Source organism: Equus przewalskii, chromosome 15 (genome assembly GCF_037783145.1).
Source record: "Equus przewalskii isolate Varuska chromosome 15, EquPr2, whole genome shotgun sequence".
NCBI classification, from domain to species: domain Eukaryota; kingdom Metazoa; phylum Chordata; class Mammalia; order Perissodactyla; family Equidae; genus Equus; species Equus przewalskii.
This window is the reverse complement of record NC_091845.1, coordinates 77,582,857-77,596,996: the sequence shown is the minus strand read 5'-3', so window position 1 is coordinate 77,596,996 and position 14,140 is coordinate 77,582,857. Positions and strand designations below refer to the sequence as shown.

General features: G+C 43.0%; 1 protein-coding gene across 1 annotated transcript in view; it reads right to left on the bottom strand.

Moving 5' to 3' along the window:
• The window catches only part of ATP1B3 (ATPase Na+/K+ transporting subunit beta 3), a 40,830-nt gene extending 32,914 nt beyond the window's left edge, over positions 1 to 7,916 (bottom strand). Inside the window, exon 1 of the mRNA XM_070576211.1 lies at positions 7,532 to 7,916. Within this exon, the coding sequence (XP_070432312.1) occupies positions 7,532 to 7,640 (109 nt within the window). The 5' untranslated portion in view covers positions 7,641 to 7,916. The remainder of the gene's footprint in view (positions 1 to 7,531) is intronic.
• Between the last annotated feature and the right edge of the window lie 6,224 nt (positions 7,917 to 14,140).

Sequence of the window (14,140 nt, the reverse complement as noted above, 5' to 3'; positions counted from 1 at the left end):
TGCAGCCTTAGAAATAATCTGATAGGAGTGAGGTCACACTGGTTTGGGTCACAAGGATTCCAACTGATTCCTTGGATCTTTCTGCCACAGCATGGCCACTGACCAGCAGTGTAGGTCAGCACCCAGGAACCGAACCCGGGCCACCAAAGTGGAGCACGCCAAACTTAACCAGTAGGCCACCAAGGCCGGCCTGACACTATACTTTTTTTAAAGGAGTAGATAAAAGTTGGAAAGCCAGTGGTCTATTTGAAATTGGAGCAACTTTGAAAAAAAAAACCTCTTCATCTGATGCTTTAAGTTTTGTAATCAGAGAATTTATAAGAAAAGACATTACCAGGAGCCGGCGCCCTGGCCTAGTGGTTAAATTTGGTGCCTTCCACTTCAGCGGGCTGGGTTTGCATCTTCAGATTCCAGGTGCAGAGCTACACGACTCGTCAGTCAAGCTGTGGTGGCTACCCACATACAGAATAGTGGAAGACTGGCATGGATGTTAGCTCAGGGCTAATCTTCCTCAAGCAAAAAGAAGAAGATTGGCAACAGATGTTAGCTCACAGCACATCTTCTTCAGCAAAAAAAGGAAAGAAAAGGCACTACCAGATCCTCATATAGTGGGGACAGGGTTGGTCGGAATGTTAAGGGCTACGAAATTTGAAATGAGTGGTTAGCATTATGAAGCTGGGAAAAATGAGCACCCTGGGCTGCCTCTGAATGTGTGCTTTCACACGATATGGGGGGGCGGGTACGGGAGTGGTGAGTAGGTCAGAAAAAGTTCACTCCCAAATTAACAGCAGTAGTGATAATCAGGGTGTGGGTCACAGATTCAAGAGATGTTTGGAAATAGAATTGGCAACAGGTGGCCAGGTTTAGAGCCCAGATGACAAAATGATGGTGACACTGTTTTCAAAAACTGCAAATATAGGAGCAACTGAGAACTTCAGTGGTGGAGGGGGTGAGTGTGCTGTTTACCAGGTGACACCTAAGATACTAGAGTTAGAGAGCTCATTAAGACAGCTAAGCCTCACTCTCCCAGATTTATGGGATATGCAGGAAGCAAGTGGAATCTGAGAGAGATGTTAACCGAGAAGCAAAATTCGTGAGTGATCTCTGCAGTTCTTTTATGAGATTGCCAGAATGAAGATGAAGACAAAACAAGGCCACCCAGCACCTGGGAAACACACATTCAGGAAACAAGACAAGGGCAGACAGGAAGGGACCAGGAAATGACTGGAGCTGTATGGAGCCAGTGTCCGGGTATAAAGGGCCACTTTTTTTTTTTTTTTTAAGATTTTATTTTTCCTTTTTCTCCCTAAAGCCCCTCAGTACATAGCTGTGTATTTTTAGTTATGGGTCCTTCTAGTTGTGGCATGTGGGATGCTGCTTCAGCATGGGTTGATGAGCAGTGTCATGCCCGCGCCCAGGATCCGAACCAGTGAAACCCTGGGCCGCCAAAGTGGAGTGTGCAAACTTAACCACTTGGCCACGGGGCCGGCCCCTGAAGGGCCACCTTTTATGGGCCAGAAACTGCCAGGAGAAAAGTACCTTACGCCTTGGATGAGGGTCAGTTCCAAAGCCAGACCCTAACACGGCATTAGCAAAGCACTAGGTGGAAGTCACAAGTAAGTGCCAGCTCCACAAAGGACTCAGCAACACCGTTTAGACAGGAGACGTGGGAGGCTGTTAAGTTAGAGAATTCTTTTCAGAAATATTATTAGTGGGCCAGCCCGGCACAGTGGTTAAGTTTGCACATTCCACTTTGGTGGCTCGGGTTTGCTGGTTCGGATCCCGGGTACAGACCTTGTCAAGCCACGCTGTGGCAGGTGTCCCACATATAAAGTAGAGGAAGATGGGCACGGATGTTAGCTCAGGGCCAGTTTTCCTCAGCAAAAAAGAGGAGGACTGGCAGCAGATGTCAGCTCAGGGCTAATCTTTCTCAAAAAAAAGAAAAAAGAAATATTATTAGTAACAGCACCCTGTTGGGGAGAGGACAACACGGTTAAACATACTCTCACTAAATGTGAAAGCAGGTAGGTTAAAAAAAAAAACGGCCTTTCTGAGGGTCTCCTAAGAGCAGTCTAAGAAGCTGAACAGAGCAGGAAGCAAGAGACTTGGATAACAACCCTGTTCTGTTATCCTCATCAGATGCACAACCCAGGCGTGTCACAAACTCAGCTGAGTCTCCAATGAGAAAGCTAAGCGGAAGCTTCTTCCCAACACTCAACTTCTATGAAAATGCAAAGTACTGCAGGAAAAAGAGGAAAAAAAAACAGAAAAAGGAAAATACCCAAATACTGGAGGAATCGTTACACTATGATACACCAATACCATCAAAGACATTAAAAACAATGTTGCAGAAGACTAATTAAATGGGAACATTTCGTAATACCGCTCGTTCATTCAACCAATTTTTATTACGTTCCTACTAAGTGCGAGGCATCAGGCTAGGTGTTAGGGAATCAAAGATGAGTGAGACGTTAATCAGAAGTTTACAGTCTGGTAAACAGCCAACAAGCACACTACATAAGGTCATAAATGTTACCATAAAAAAGGTATTGTGAGTCACATAGCAGCACTTGACCTGGTCTTAAGGCAAAGAGGGATTCAAAGATATTTGCCAGAGATCAGTATCAAAGCAGACACCTGAGTAGCCAGGCAAAGGCGAAGGAAGAAGGCCCAGAAGGGGCAGGAGAGAACCATGTGGAACAGTAGAGAGATGAGAGGGGAGAGAGAGAAACCAGCGAGATGACAGTTTGTATGTCATGCTAAGGAGCCCCTGAGGACAACGGAGGTTTCGAAGAACAGGTGCCTATGAAACATCCAACTGAAGATTTCTGACAGGTAGTTGATGGTAAGAACATAAAAAAGCCATACGGACTAGAGATGCAGATTCGAGAGTCCCAACAGAGAGAGTAACTAACACCACCAGAACACAGAAATTCTAGCGGAAAGTGTGGACAATCCCCACAGAGGGGACAGAAAGGGCCAGAGATACCCCAACACATCAACCTCTAAGTAGGGGGCAGAGGAATAAAAACCATTCCCTTTAAACATTAAATGCTAAAACTAGGTATCAGTGTATTTTTAAATTTACTTATACATTTCCTAAAAATTTATTTATTTCCATATAGGAGAAATACTATGAAAATGTTAACAGTAGTTCTTCTAAGTAGTTAAAGACTACAGGTGATTTTACTTCAAAATCAATGTAATGAATGCATAATTAGAAGTAATTTACCTTTCAAAATTAAATGGTTTTTTCCTCCCATCACATAATCAGTGTTAAATGAGTGGGTCTTAATCAAACACGACAAATCATGGAAAAGTAGTTACTAAAGATAGGAGGGCTTTTTAACTTCTCTTAATACAACTAATTTAATTCTACAGATATAAATTCAAAAGTCAATTTCAAAGAAATCAAATTATTTCGGGGGTGGGGGGAGGCTGCGCTTTAACAATAGTCAAGCACACACTCCGGTAATTACAATGGCGTCTGGAACACAAGACATACACTTACCCCTTTCCCTCCCTTCCACTACCAGTCCAGAAGTGCTGTCTCCCGCTGGGTGATGGCTCAGTAGGCCTCTGCTGCTGCCGCCGCCACACCCACCACTGACCTTCCTTTGCAGCCTGCACACAGGGTAAGGCAAGTCCTGTTACTTTGCCAACGATGCATATTTCTGCAAAGTTTCTTTAACATGTCACACTCCACAGGACAAAGAACAACACCTTACAAAACTATGTGATACCGGGAAAATAAGCACACTTGCCTTCTCCCCTACAGTCAGACACCCAAGATGGGATGGAGTCTGATCTCCAAAGCAGAGCCTTTACTGAGGCATGACCCAGAACGGGAGCAGGTGACTGAGAAAATGGCACTTCAAGGACCTATAATAAAAGAAAAGGCACATGAACAAAATATAGGTATCAATCGTTTTGGTCCAGAATCCTGACTATGTTTGGAAATCTCTAACTCGAGTTTTAAGATAATACTAATATAAAGCACCTACTGACAGATAACCTTAAGACAATGAACTCCAAAGAAGCCCATAAGCAGATGCCATTAAATGACATCACGTCATGGCATAGTTTAAAAAAAAAAAAGGCTCTGCCTTGGAGAGTCTGAAGGCCAAGGAGTCTATCGCTAACCGAGTGACTGAATTCTGACAAATCAGATTTGTGGGTTCAATTTTCTCAACTACGAAATGGCATAGGGCTAGATTTAGCAGCTTTCAAGCTTTTTCTGACTGTGAACCACAGTAAGAAATACATTTTACCTCAGGGTATCTGTATATACAAAACACAGAAAAGTTTCAAGAAACAACGTTTTTCCTTAGAATAAATTTATTAGGAAGAATAAACTCTGATATTTCTGCTATTCTATTTCATTATTTAAAAAATGTTAATTGAAACACACAGTCTACTACTTACAGTTTAGATAACGTTAGATGATCTCTAAGCTTCCCTCTTTCACTCTCATTGTATTGAATGCATTTAGGTTTAATATTTGCAACATCAGCCGCAAGGTGCTACAGTTTCTTTGTCCTGTGTTTCCACTTATTCCTAATGTGTCGTACTGTTCTGCTTGAGAAACCAGCTCTAGGAACACTGTGATCACCTGCATGGTATGCTTTAGAAGGCTGTTGTGAAAATCCAATGAGGTGATTATACGCGTGTAAGCATTCTGCAACTGCTGTAACCAAGTGTAAGATATCAGCCAAATATACAAGAAGCTCCTCCAAACCTTTATATAGTTGTTTCAAACAAGGCAAAGTGATGTAACATGCAGTATTTCCACTTTACCCCAAATATGAATGGCAAAATTGCTTTTTAAATGTGTGCTTTTAATGTATCTAAGGCACTTGGAGAGAAACCTCAGATTAAATGGGACAAATGTACTAAAGACCTGAAGGTAAAAAGTAAAATCAGGAAACATCTTAAATGAATGTCTTCTAAAACCCCCGAGCTAGGGAAGGACCTTCTCTCCACAGCAGCAGACATAGCAACTTTTCCAAGGCCAAAAAAAGATGTAATCCCCTCACCACCACCACCTCCTCCATTAAATTCAAAAGCAACCAGAAAAAAACTTCCCACAAATGAGTTTTCTTTAAAAAAAAAAAAAAAGTAACATTTTCAAAACATAAAAGGTACATATACCATACATGACCTAGAAATTCCACCTGTAGAAACCTATCTCAAGGAAATAAATTTGCAAAAATGTACATGTAAGGGGGAATGGAATGGGAAGAGGACGGACCAGTACATATAATAATACACTGGTTAAAAAAATGAGGAGTTACTCATATTTCCCTATCTCCCACGCATACATGCGTACACATGTTAATAAATTTGTCCAAAAAAACTCACAGTACACCTAACTAGGCAATGGAACACTAGTCAGCTGTTAAAAGTGGCGATACAGATGTTTGTTTATTAACACGGGAAGATGCCCACAACATCCTCAAAATATTATAAAACAACACTAACTGTATGGTCTCTTTTTGTTAAAAAAAAAAAAAATTAATGTTATATACATTTCTTAAGTCTGCCCAGAGACATACAGAAATATTAACAGTAGGTATCTCCGAGGTGATGCAATCAGGCAGCTAGCCCACATAGTGCCTCTGAGAATCAGAACCAGACAAGCCTCCTCCAGGCAGGCCCCCATGCTCCAGGGTACACAGCCTGGTGGGCTGAGTAGGATTTCCGCCTCCACCCATCACTCCCCCACATATCCTTGGAGGGATGCTCTTACGTTGGAAGAGGATTATGCGTAATTTTCACCTATTTATGCCATTCTGCACTGGCTTACCACTGTTACAAGAGGCATAGAAATTTACTATCCGTTGATAAGACTAACACTTATTTTCCATTTTGAAAAAAGGTCTTGCCTTAATCCTTCTAAGACTACTCCCAACTTTACTTGTGCTACTACTGCCCTTATACAATGCCTTAAACTTTGATAATTTGTGCACGTGTTCTCTATTTAAACGCATATACCAAACAAAATCTCTACCCCAACATCATATTACACAACGTTAGATAGAAAGCACTGCCTGCAGTAAGAAAAGTCCTTCCTACACAAAGTGAAGATCTTATCGGGAAATGAGAAGGCACTGAGGAAAGTAACCTACAGAAGTTAGTTCCTCTCCAGCACTCAAAAAATCCTCCAGCAAAAAGTTAGTACACTCCAGAAACAATAACAATTGTTCACCATTTTCCCCCAGTTAACTCCGGATGCAAGATTTATTTCCTCACCACACTAGTGGTTCCCATAAGACAGCCATTTCAATAAAAATCGTGAGTGATTACTATGCAGTTAGGCAAAGCATCTGTAAAATAATACAGCCGCTGGACTAGGATTAAAGGACAACTGGGTTCTTTTCCTGGCTCTGTGGAATATGTAATTTTACACAAAGCAAAAATCACCACCTCTCTGAGTCTCATTTTTCTCATCTTTGAAGAGGGGGTTGGACTCACAAAACCCCCAAGGCCCCTTCCAGCTCGTGACGGGACTCAAGCCGCCTTGCCCTGCCGGAGGAGCCGATCTCAGTCAGCAGCAACAGTTTATTTTCTGAGTCACAGCCAATTTACTCTCTCCATGCTTCTCTCAAAAATGTGCCCAAATAGTTCCCGACTCTAGACGTTTATTCTCACTCAGAAGAAAAGATGTATCAAGACCCACTAACAAAATATGTTTCAAAAGGCCAAGGGAAAACAAAATTAGTTTACTCAAGTATAAAGGCAAAAAAACCCCCAAAACAGCAGTAGTCCCTATTCAGAGATTAAAATAATTTTTCGGAAAAAGGAGGCATTCTAAAGCAGCAGCTCTATACGGGTGGATGGTTTGAATATTTCTTTTAAAACAAAGAACTCATGCAGAGAAAAACTGCTAACATCCACAACCATCACACGTTTTGAAAGCACAGGAAAAAAACTGTGTCATTCAAAGGGGATTTACTTTCCCGAAAAGCGGCATATTTGCAAGGAAGAAAACGTCTGTAATTAAAAAGGAATTAGGGAGGAACGAACCTTTTCAGCGGTCTTGCCAGGGTCCCAATTCCAGCGCCCGGCAGTGGCCCGGCCCGCGAGCCCCTCCCGCCGCACATCGGGCGGCCCCCACGCGGAACCCTCCCTCGCCCTTCCGACCGGCCGCGGCCGCAGCGTGGTCGGGTCACAAGATAGCGGCGGGAGTGGAAATTTCCTCTCCGCGCGCCGAGCAGCGGCCGGCTCTCGGGGCCGCCGGCGCCGCCGCCAGGGCCTCTCGCGCTCCGACAAAGGAGGCCGGGCGCGCGGCCCCGCACGCTCGCTCGGGCTCGGCTCCGGGCAGGGGTCCCCGGCTTCCGGCGCCGCTCGGGGCGGGAGGCCCGGGCAGCACGTGAGCCCGCTCCGGGCCCGGAGGAAGGAACCCGCCCGCCCCGCGAAAAATGAATGGGGCCGCGCGGCTCCGCCGCCGCCGCCGCCGCCGCCCGGGGAGTGCGGAGGCCGGGGGCGCACCTCGCGGCCGCGTCCCCTCCCCGGCCCGCCGCCCGCTCACCCCAGCTCTTCGTGGTGCGCCCCAGAAACTCCCGGGTGGTCGGGTTGTAGAGGAAGAGCTTCCACTCGGCCATGCACTGGTTGAAGGACTTCTTCTCTTTCTTCGTCATGGTGTCCGCGCCGATAGCGAGCGGAGCGGCGGCCGCGGGGTGGAGGCGGCGAGGGGCGCGGAGACGCGTCCCGGCTCTGGCGGCGCAGCCCGGCGGCGGAAGGCGGCACGGCCGAGGACACCTCCGCGCTGCCCTGCGCGCTGGAGCCGACTGCGCCGCGCCGCGCCGGGCGACCGCTCGGGCCGCGGGAGCCTGACGTCTCCGCCCACCGCAGCCAATCCCCGCGCCGCTCGGCCCGCGCCGCCGCCGCCGCCGCCGCCGCCGCCGCGACCGCCTCCCCCTCGCGGCCCGGCGCAGCCCGGTCAGCGAGGACGCCCCGCCCCCGGCCCCGCCCCGCCCCGCTCGGCGCTGCCTGGGCCCCGGCCGCGCGAAGCAAAAGCCACACCTAGCAGCTTAAAAATTCTCGAGGGCTCACGGAGGAGCACGTTTATGATAAGAAGCGAAAGGTGGGCGGCCCCGCCCGGCAGGTTCCCGGGAGGAGGACTCTCGGGAGATGCTGCGGGCGGCCGGGCCGGCGCCCCACTGCGGCTCCTTGCGGGCGGCGGCGCGGGACGAGGAGAGCACGGAAACGACTCGGCTCTGCCCAAGGCGTCTGCGCCCGGGAGGAGCCCTATCCTCCCTGTCCCCATCCTCCCTCCCAGACCATCTCCAGGCGTGGTCCTTTGGGCTCTATGACGTAACGAGAAGATCGTCTGCTGTATATACCAGCTTCTTACGTACTGCTGCTCAGAGGCTGTCCTCGCTTGCCTCTTGACGGATTCAACCAGGAGTTTGGGGTCAATGGGCATTTCATTTTAAATATGCCAGTAATTAAATGGAGTGTAGTTTTCCTCCAGGTTTAGTAGAAACTGTCAATGAAATCAATATACATGCTTTCCTGAGGTTCCTGTCAATGAAAAGATCCTCTTCTTTTTCTTACTCAAACTCTGATCTACAGGAAATCGGTTCTTCGTTTAGTGTTGCTGCCTAAATAATGTCCCCGGCTTTCTCTCTATTCCGCTGCAGTGGATGCTGCCCTTGATCGAGCTGAGGGCGCAGTCAACGTTTTCCTACACGAGATGGAGCTGAAGTGCCCTGCGGCTGTGCGACAGCAGGAAAAGACGTCAATAGGAGTTTGGGCAGAAGGTGCATTTTTTTAGAAAAAAGAAATGGAGCACTGCCTCTGTTTTATTAGCCAATAAAAAATATGAATAAAGAAATGTAGCATACATCTTATTGTTTGGAATGATGACTTTTAATCCATCAGGAAGTTTAAATACAGCCTGCAAATGCTTTAAAGGAGTTAAATGGATAACGAAATTCTGGCATGTCTCTTGTTTCCTCTCTGCTTATCAAAACAAGGAATTGTGAATTACGTCTCCCGCAAGTGGAAAAGAGGAGAATATGTTATTACAAAGTGATTTTTCCCCCTGTGCTTAGGAAAGCTAAATTTATAATTATGACCTTGGGAATGATAACCAAAATCCAGTTACTTTTTTGAGCCAATGACATCAAAAGATTTGTAGAAGCATTTTGTAAAATTTGGCATGAAATTAGTATTAGAAATAGCAAAACATTGTGCATGCAGACTAGAATACACTTCTTTTGTTCATAAGCAAGGTTGAAACAGAACTTAGGAATGGAAGGAGTTAACTATCTTTATCTCATTAAGAATCTGACTACAAATCAGAGGAGAGCTAAAATATTGGTGGAGTCAATAATGGGCTTTTTAGTTTAGATAAGAGGAAAGAGAGAGAGTCTCTTTGAAATAAAATATAAACCCATCTGCTTTATTGTGTGTGTGTGTGTGCTAGTAACAAGCACACTTTGAGAAATAATTACTTGGGACACACAAAGAAAATATGGTTAACAAGAACATTATGAAATAATGTTCCAAAGATATTGAATGCTGTCAGAGATTTGTAGTGTGTGTATTTTTAGTGGTCATTAATGTGACTTTCATAGATAGTGCTTTGTGGTTTTCCAAATAAGGATTTAAATACAAATATAATTCAGTAAGTAGTTTCATAAACCCATGCCTAGTTCAGAATAGTGACTAGATCCAACAGATTTCAGTTTGGATAAAGTTTTACATTCTACTCCAAAACATGGAACCTATTTGTTTCTCTGATAGGTGATACTTGAACAGTACCTGGAAGAGAAAACACTGAGCGTATTGGGGAATGTTGGCCTATCAAGTATGAGTAGATGAAATATCACATCTAATCACAGCTTTATTCTCTGCAGGTTTATTTCACTATACGTAAGGCTCCCTTTTAAAAGAGAAGTTATTTTGCCAGATAAAATACAGGATGCCCACTTCAATTTGAATTTCAGATAGGCGATGGATAATTTTTTAATATAAGTATATTCCAGTAATATTTGGGACATACTTAGACTAAAAATATTATTCTTGCCTATCTGAAATTCAAACTTAACTGGATATCCTGTATTTTTGTTTGCTAAATCTAGCTACACTGCATGTAGAGAATACCCATGAATTCCATAGTAGTAATGACAACGATCATTTATACATTCTCAAGTCCTAGGCCCTCTGCTGCTAGTTTAGTGTAATTTATTTCTTCATCTTCACAAACACCCTAAGAAGGAGGTATTGTTTCCCTAATTTTGTAAATGAGGAAACTGAGGTTTAGAGAAATTAAGTAACTCACCCATGGTCAAAAAACTATCCAACAGCACACGGATTCAAATGCCGGTCTCCTGCGCCACCCAGTACTGCCTGTGCAGCGAAGGATGGCAGCACTCTGGGGAGATTTCCCAAAGCTGAAAGAGGCAGAATGAGAGAAACAGTGGTGGACCACTGGTTGAGCATACTCTCCAATCAGTAGAATCCATTTTCTACTTTCTATGGGCATAAACAAGATATTTTAGCTCTTAATTTGCTGAAACTCTTAGTTTATTCCTGAATTTTCAAGTCATGTGTACAGAAAAAGTATTTCAGTTCCTATAGCAGCATCTCATTTATAACTTGTTGTGATAACTGATGTGACTATGGTACTGGGTCATGGAAAGGCCATTATTTGTCCCTCAGAGAATAGATATTAAGATTCCTTGGAAATAGTCCTTCCCCGCAGGCAGCAGCTGCAATTGTGTCGGGATTTTATTGTATCTGAGAAACACAGTCATGAATGCATACTCATCTTCACTGAAAATGTCCTTTTCCACACACTGGTTTTAATACTGAATGCTTTTCCTAATCCTTTAACAAACAGCATCTCTACATTCTTTGCAGGTTAAAGAGCAGATGCTTATATTAGTGACCATCTTAAATTAAATGAACCAGTGTTTTTTCTGTTGTTAAAATTTTTAATACCATCATCCACTGTGTTAGGTGCCTTATGAAAAAGTATATGAATAGGATCTAACAGGATAACTTACTAAATGAAAAATAAATTCAAATGAACCCAGTGTGAAAGATTATTGAATTAATAATTCAGTTATAAAAATTTACAGGAGCGGGTGGAGGCATAGGTGAAACAAGAATGGCAGAATGTTGATATTCATTGAAGCTTGGCGATGGGTGCATGGGGTCCATTATACTTTGTTTACTTTGTATATCTTTGAAATTTTTTATAGTAGAACATTTTTAAAAATTGGGGGCAAAGGATAGGCAATTTTCCTGACGCACATTTTTCAAGTTCACTTAGTTGAAAAATAACCGAAAGAAGATATAGAGCCAGCTGTGATGGTCTAGTGGTTAAAGTTTGGCGCTCTCCCTGCTTTGGCGGCCTGGGTTCACTTCCTAGTCACAGAATCACACCACCCATCTGTCAGTAGCCATGCTGTGGCGGTGGCTCACACAGAAGAACTAGAAGGACTTACAACTTGGATATACAACCATGCACTGGGGCTTTGGGGAGGAAAAAAAGGGGAAGATTGGTAACAGATGTTAGCTCAGGGTGAATCTTTCCCTGCAAAAAAAAAAAAAAGAAAAAGTTTAAAAAAGAAAAAAAAGAAGATATAGACTTAGGATTTTCAAAAAAACTATTAAAAAAGAAAAAAGCTGACCTCATAGGAAATGAATAATCCTAGGAACCTAAGAGAATTTTTTTAATTCTAATTAGCGATCAGGAAAATTTGAGAAGCTATTTTAGCCATAAAACAAGAACAAGTTGAGATTTTATATATGTATATATATATATATGTATATATACATATACACACACATATATATGATTTTGTATATATGTAATCAGAGACAAAAACGAATTATGGGAAATTAAAAATATAATTCCAAAAATAAAAAAATCAACATAAGGGCTGAAAGAAAAGGCCAGTGGAATCTCCCAAAGTGTAAAGCAAAAAAACAAAGGAAAAAAATATTTTTAGGGCCTGGCCTAGTGGTTACATTGGCATGCTCCACTTTGGCAGCCTGGGTTTGGTTCCCACGTTCGGACCTGCACCACTTGTCTGTCAGTGGCCATGCTATGGTGGTGGCTCACATACAAAAAGAGGAAGATTGGCAGCAGATGTTGGCTCAGGACAAATCTCCCTCAGCAAAAAAAAAAAAAAAAAGAAAGAAAGAAAGAAATATTTTTAAAAGTCCAACGACTATATTGGGTCAATCCAGGAGGGACAATATTCAACTAATAGTTGCAGAAGGAAAAAAGAGAAAGCAGGGGAGAAAACAATGAGAGAAATAATAGGAGATTTCCTAGAGTTAAGGAAAGATAGGAGTCTTCAGACTCAAAGAACATACTGAGCGCCAAGCAAAATAAACAAAAATGTCTCACACTTACCCATGACCTTGTGATTTTATAGTACATTAAATACTAAGAGAAGATCCTGAAAGCTTCCAGAGAACAAACAGGTCAGCTACAATGGAATGAAAATCCGATTGGCAGCAGTCTTCTCATCAACAACACTCAGGGCCAGAAGAAAGTGGAGCACTGCCCTCAGAGTTCTGAGGCTCTGAAACCAAACCCAGCCAAGCTCTCACTCAGCTGTGAGGGTACAATGCAGATGTTTAGACATGTAAGAACTCAGAAAGTCTGCCTCTTAAAATCCTTTCTTAATAAATCAATTAAGGACGGACCAGTAAAAAGAAAAAGAATCCAAGAAAGAGAAAAACCTGGGATCTAAGAAACACTAGTCCTAACCCTGGCGGGCAGTGAAGGGAAGGCGTAGAATGACAGCTGGACAGCAGGGCGAGAAAGCAACTGTTTCAAAGGGAAAAGAATGTCTTCAGGCAGAAAGTAGATTCCATGCCTCAGAGACTGGGATTAAGAGCCTGGATAAATTTAGTCATATGGTGAAGCCATATGCTTTTTTTGTTAAGAAGGAAAATAGAAAGCAATTAAAAACAGCCCAAAACTGTGTTCCAAATATGAAGCAAACTAAAATGTGGTATTATTTTGAGCAATTAATGAAGTGTTTGAAAATGTAATTGTTTGATCTTGAAGTTGGGAACATCCGTTCTATTGGCACAAGGCTGGAGATACAGCTTTACCTTTCCTATTCCAACTGATGCATTTTGTTCTACAGGGAGTGCTATTTACATAATCAAAATAACATAATTGCAACTTTCAATACTAGAGTTAACTGAATGACCATTCATAGAACAAAATTGAATGTTATAGGCTGACGATATAAAGTAATGGTGCAGTTGACAGAAGTCAAGAGGTCTATGGAAGAGAGAGAGAGTTGGAGAAAGAAAGTTGAAGGGAAAGGCAGAAGTGTTCCTCTTCTTACATGGTGAGGGGATAGGGAGGTAAGAGAGAGGGCTAAAGAGTTTAAAGATGTTGGAGCTGGAAATGGGGGTTTAAGTATGCTCTTTAAAGTTATAAATATAATTAGTAGAAAAACAAAGTAAATACTAAATAATACTATGTATTATTAATATTAAAATAATACTTTAACAAAATATGAAATAGAAGATGAAGTGAGACATAGGACATAAATAGCTCGTTGATCATCTTCATTGGCAAGGTGTTCTTAGTGTTTAATGCTGACAAATAAAAAAATAGGTATAGGGGCCGGCCCAGTGGCAAGCAATTAAGTTCGTGTGCTCCACTTTGGCAGCCCGGGGTTCGATATTTCAGGTCCCAGGCACGGACCTACATACCGCTTATCAAGCCATGCTGTGGCAGCATTCCACATATAAAGTAGAGGAAGATGGGCACAGATGTTAGCTCAGGGCCAGTCTTCCTCAGCAAAAAGGGGAGGATTGGCAGCAGATGTGAGCTCAGGGCTAATCTTCCTCAGAAAAAAAAACAAAAAAGGAAAAAGAGAAAGATCTAGAGTGATTGCCTCCAGGGAGCTCCATGAGGGTCATGTATGTTTCCCCAGAGGGACAGGGGACAGGATACATGTAATATTCATTTTTAGTCCTTTTCTACTGCTTGACTTTTAAGGAAAAAACAAAACATGTTTTTTAGTACATGTTGTACTACTTTGATAGTTTAAATTAAATGGTTGGGGAAAAAACACTGTCATAATACAGGCTCCTCCCATTACAAACTCTGAGACCCATAATCCCTAACTGCAAACTTTTTTTCCTC